Source organism: Cucumis melo, chromosome 10, assembly GCF_025177605.1.
Source record: "Cucumis melo cultivar AY chromosome 10, USDA_Cmelo_AY_1.0, whole genome shotgun sequence".
In the NCBI taxonomy this organism is placed as follows: domain Eukaryota; kingdom Viridiplantae; phylum Streptophyta; class Magnoliopsida; order Cucurbitales; family Cucurbitaceae; genus Cucumis; species Cucumis melo.
The window spans coordinates 8,062,725-8,068,633 of record NC_066866.1 but is presented as its reverse complement, the minus strand read 5'-3'; the positions used below and the strand labels follow the sequence as shown (position 1 = coordinate 8,068,633).

Genomic DNA, 5,909 nt, shown 5'->3' with positions numbered 1-5,909 from the left:
CGGCGGAGGACGACGAAGCATGTCAAAGTGGAGGACGGAGTTTTGACGTGAAATCAAATCCATTTCAATCTCTTGATATATGCTATAATCATGTTCTGTTTCATTACGTATGGACATAATTGTTTGAATGAAATCTACTAAGATTTCAAATTTTTATATCTATTATACTGCTACTGCTCATTAATATAAGTTTAGTAATGCTTCTGTTACCATTTGTTAGTTTGTTATTTTCTCTTGAATAGGAGTTGCAACAACTTGTAAAGCCCATAAATAAAGTCATTGAGTTTTATGTATTCTCATTGGCTATTTATAGCCCAAGTTACTCATCAATAAAACTTGAGCAGATTAATTTACCCGTGAGAGAGCCTTAATATGGTATCAAATTAACAAAAAAAAAAAAAAAAAATCTCGTAAGAGTTACGATCCTCCAACCATGGCAGAACCCATCGTTCCGCCAACTTCCTCCTCATCCACCAACCAAATGGTGAATTTCTCCACCATTGAGCAATATTCCAATCCCTACTTCCTACACCATTCAGAGACCATGAGCATCGTCCTCGTATCCAACCTCCTCACCGAAACGAACTACACCTCCTGGAGCCAAGCAATGAAAATCGGTTTAACCGTGAAGAACAAACTCGATTTCATCGATTACAGCATCACACGTCCTACCGATGAACTCCTCCAATCATGGATTCTCTGTAACAGTGTAGTCACGACTTGGATATTAAATTCACTATCAAAAGAAATTTTGCCAGCGTCATTTCTCTGATTCAACAAACGAAATATAAGTTGACCTTCAAGAAAGATACCAACGCAAGAACAGACCTCGAGTATATCAGCAGAGAATTATCAACCCTAACACAATCACAAGGCTCAGTCACCACCCATTATGCCAAACAGAAAACACTATGCAATGAATTAGCCTCATATCGCCCTTCTTGTTCATGTGGACTTTGTACTTGCGGGGTAGTCAAAGAACTTAATGGTTACTTCCAAATTGAGTATGTGATGACATTTCTCATGGCTTGAATGAAGCTTTCAATCCAATTCGAACACAAATACTCCTAATGGAGCCGGAACCAACAATCTCAAAAGCCTTTTCTTCTGTAATACAAGAGATTGAATAGAGAGCAATTCCCATGCCCCAAACCACAAGTGATCCCTCTGTACAAGCTACTGCACTTTTAGCAAAGAATTCAGCCAAATCCTATAACAACCCAAAGAAGAAAGAAAGCCCTGTCTGCATTCACTGCAATTTATCTGGCCACACCATGGATCACTGCTACAAAATTCATGGTTATCCTCGAGGACATCGCTACCATAAAAAACAATCCTCAGAAGAGTGAATCTTCCACAAACAACTCATCTGAAAATCCTCTTGAAAGCTTATCAAATGAGCAATGCCAAAACCTCCTGTCAATGCTGCAATCTCATCTCAGTAAAGCCAAAACAAATGCAGATTCACCTTCCAATTCACATATAGCAGGTATGTGTTCCCAAACCAAACTTATACCTCATGTGAAAAATGATATGTGGATTTTAGATTCTGGAGCACCGACTCATATTTGCCACAATAAAAATCTTTTTCATCTCTTTAACCTATACAAAATGCCACAGTTTCCTTACCAAACTACACTCATGTTTCTGTCAAATATATTGGTATAGTCAATATATCTCCTACACTAATCCTGAAAAATGTAGTGTATTTACCTGAATTCCATTTTAATCTTCTATCAATCAGTGCCCTGACTTCATCCTTACCCACACTGGTTAAATTTTGTGATGGTTATTGCATTATTCAGGACAAGTACTCTTTGAAGACGATTGGCAAGGCTAATATCTGGCATGGGTTGTATCTTCTTCAAACTCTAAACACTTCTGATGCTGCTGAATTTACTACTTTTAATACTCCTTGTGATTCACATGTATTACCTATATACAATGATTTGTCTGTAGCTTCCTTGACTCATACTGATATTGATACATGGCATGATAGACTAGGCCATCCCAGTCACAAACATATTGCTCATTTGAAAGACATGCTTCATGTTCATTTACCTAAGACACAAAACATATGTACTGTTTGCCCTCTAGCCAAACTGGAAAGACTTTCTTTTCAATCAAGTAGTCATGTTTCAAACAAAGCCTTTGAGTTGATTCATTGTGATACATGGGGACCATATAAAAATAACACATATTCTGGACATAAATATTTTCTAACTATTGTGGATGATTTCTCCAGATATTCATGGCTATTCCTTATGAAACAAAAGTCTGATGCAAAAGACTTTATACCAAAAATTTTCACACTCGTGGAAAATCAATACAACACCACTAACAAGGTGTTTTGATCGGACAATGCACCAGAATTATCCTTTATTAAGTTCTTTTCATCAAAAGGAGTCATCCATCAATACTCATGCGTTGAACGTCCAGAACAAAATTCTGTTGTTGAAAGAAAACACCAACACATACTCAATGTTGCCAGGGCCCCCCTTTTCCAATCTAAAGTACCTATCAGTTTTTGGAGAGAATGTGTTCTGACAGGAATATTCCTCATCAACTGCACCCCTTCACAGGCTCTAAAGTGGCAAACACCCTACTTCAAACTAAATGAAAGGAATGCTAACTATGAACTCCTTTGCACCTTTGGATGCCTGTGTTTTGTCTCAACACTCTCCACACACCGTATAAAATTCGACCCATGTTCTATACCTTCTATCTTCGTTGGGTACCCTCCAGGAATGAAAGGATACAAATTATAGAACATTGAAAGGAAGACCTTCTTTGTCTCTCGTGATGTAATATTCCATGAGAACATTTTTCCCTTTCATACCATAACCATCCAAGAAGATGTCATTGACCCATTTCCAGATTTAGTGCTGCCAAAATCCTTTCAATTCTCTGGATTACAATCCACAGCATCAAGCAGCCCTACTGAAATCAGCAACATAGAAATACCACCTTAAAATGAAGGAACAAATGCTGATATGCCTTCATTCTCCACCACAAATAGTCCAAGTTGCACAGAAAATGGACAACAAAGCAGTAATATTAGAAGAAATGAACCAGTAGCAATCCGACGATCCACCAGAGCATCGAAACCTCTGCCATACCTTCAAAACTACCATTGTAACCTGCTACATGATAAAAACACCCCACCCTCCACCTCAAAATACCCCATTGAAAAATTCCTTTCTTATAAAAACCTTTCCCCACAACACAGAAAATTTGCCTCGAATATCTCATCATCCCACGAACCACAATTCTACCATCAAGCAGTACCATATGAACATTGGCGTGAAGCTATGAAAGCTGAACTTTCAGCTATGGAAACAAATAAAACATGGACTATTGTCCCTTTACCAAATGGTTGCCACTCAATAGGATGCAAATGGGTCTACAAGATCAAACACAGAGCTGATGGGTCAATAGAAAGATATAAAGCCCGATTACCCGACTAGACATCATGTTTTTTGTACACAAACTCAGTCAATACGTAGCCCATCCGTGCCTGTCACACATGACTGCAGCAAATCATCTACTACGCTACCTAAAAGGTACCCCCGGACAAGGCTTCCTCATTAAGCCATGAAGATCTTTCCAACTACAAGCCTTTAGCGATGCAGATGGGGCGTCATGCCATGGCATAAGAAAGTCCACCACTAGCTTTTGTATCTTTCTAGGAGATTCTTTAATCTCTTGGAAATCAAAGAAGTAAACCACCGTATCACGCTCGTCTGCTGAAGCTGAATATCGAGCATTAGCTACCACAACAAGTGAACTTACCTGGATAGTTCAACTACTAAAAGACTTACATATCTCTACAATATCTCTCTCATTAATCTTTTGTGATAGCACTGCAACTGTACACATAGCCTCCAATCCTGTCTTCCACAAACGTATAAAGCACATTGAGCTGTACTGCTACTACATACGAGATCAAATTGTAAAAGGAGCAATAAAGTTGTTGCTCATTTGAACACAACACCAAATTGCTGACATATTCACCAAAGAATTGCCTATACCTTTCTTTAAAACTCTGCTTTCCAAGATGGGTATTATTGATAGCGTAAAGCTATCTTGAGGGGAAGTATTAAGTTTAGTAATGCTTCTGTTACCATTGGTTAGGTTGTTATTTTCTCTTGAATAGCAATTGTAAAAACTTGTAAAGCCCATAAATAAAGCCCATGAGTTTTATGTATTCTCATTGACGATTTATAGCCCAAGTTACTCATCAATCAAACTTAAGCGATTAATTTACTCTAAAGAGCCTTAATAATAGGGAAATCCATGGACATACCAAATATAAGAATATAAAATAGAAAAATAGCATAATGTTATTTTTTTTATTTATGACAAAACTAACTGCCTTAAATATTTTCTCACTCTTTGGATCGAAATTACCCCGACCTCCACGAATGAAAATTGTCCAGATACAAATACAGTGTATTTCATGAAATCGAAAAATTAAATAAAAAATCACATATCAATGTGATAATTATTAACTAAATCAAAAAATTATTATATTCTTTCCGACATCCCTAAACATATTCAATTGATTTCAATGTCTCTAGTTATTTCGATTTTTACTTCAAATTAATGAAAAATAACATTAAATATTTAATTTTTTAATCCAATAATTATAGATTCAAACTATATAATATTACCTGATAATAATTTCCATCTTTTAGTCCTAATTTGAGCTTGTAATTGGAGTAGAGAGTGAATAACAACCGGATGGAACCCCGAGTTTTACAGCAAAGAACACGAACTTAGATTACGTTCATTCTCATCAAACACTTTTCATGTTTACAAAGTTAATAAGCATTCCAAAACACATCAACAAATTAAAACTTATTCTTCCATAATTTTTACTTCACAAACATAGACAGAAGCAGAACCCACAACACAATACTCGTGAGGAACAATGTGATTGTCTAACCAGAGATGTCAATGGACTTGATCTCAGGCTTCTTCTCTTCCATTTTAGGCACAGTCACAGTCAGAACTCCATTCTCCATTCTGGCCTTCACTTCCTCCACTTTAGCATTCTCCGGCAGCCTGAATCTTCTCATAAACTTCCCACTGCTCCGCTCAACTCTATGCCATTTGTCATTCTTCTCTTCATGCTCTTTGCTCCTCTCTCCACTGATTTGCAAAACTCTGCCTTCTTCCACTTCTACTTTGACTTCTTCCTTGTTGATCCCGGGAAGATCAGCCTTGAAGATGTGGGCTTGTGGGGTCTCCTTCCAGTCGATGCGAGTGTTGGCGAAAGCAGAGGTTTCGCGAGCAGAGGAGGGAAGGTTGGCCAATGAGTTTGAAAAGAGGAAGCCTTCGAAAGGATCCCAAATGTCCAGCGAAAAGGGGTCGAAGACGTTGCTGCGGCGACCATCGAAAATGCTTGGAATGAGAGCCATGGGTGTCAAATTCGAAGTCCGGAAGTAGATTCGATAGAAAAGAGAGTGTTTTGCAGAATTGGGAATTACCTTGGTGGATGCTTTTGGATGATGATCTACGGTGAGGTTTGAGAGGGGATATAAATAGGAAGCAAGAGAGAGATGGGGAAAGGCTTTGGTGAGTTTTCTAGTATCTTCTTTTTTCTTCTTCATTTATTTTCTGTAAGATTCTACCACTTTCTCCTTCCATTTTGTGTTGTTTTTTCCTTTTTATTATTGTTATTGAATGGGTGATTTAAGATTCTTTGTTACTAAATTCAGTTTGGACAACAATCTACTAACAATTTTCGTACTTTAATTATTTTATTTTCAATTACTAAATTTAATTTGTATAACAATTTTATGGCAATATAGAAAGTAGTGATTTAGATGCATTCTAACCCTTTTCTTATCACCAAAATAAAAAAAAAATATTTTAGAACAAATCAAAAGCCCTAATAAAATATT

The 5,909-nt window shown here is 37.1% G+C and overlaps 1 protein-coding gene across 1 annotated transcript; it reads right to left on the bottom strand.

Moving 5' to 3' along the window:
• Positions 1–4,756: 4,756 nt before the first annotated feature.
• On the bottom strand, positions 4,757–5,628 carry LOC127151115 (17.6 kDa class I heat shock protein 3-like). Its single transcript, XM_051090498.1, has one exon. It carries the CDS (start codon positions 5,613–5,615, stop codon positions 4,944–4,946), a length of 672 nt encoding a protein of 223 aa, XP_050946455.1. The 5' UTR covers positions 5,616–5,628; the 3' UTR covers positions 4,757–4,943.
• Positions 5,629–5,909: the final 281 nt, after the last annotated feature.

Excerpts from the sequence above, each read along its gene's own strand:
- LOC127151115 (XM_051090498.1), bottom strand. The coding sequence starts at position 5,615 with ATGAAGAAGAAAAAAGAAGATACTAGAAAACTCACCAAAGCCTTTCCC.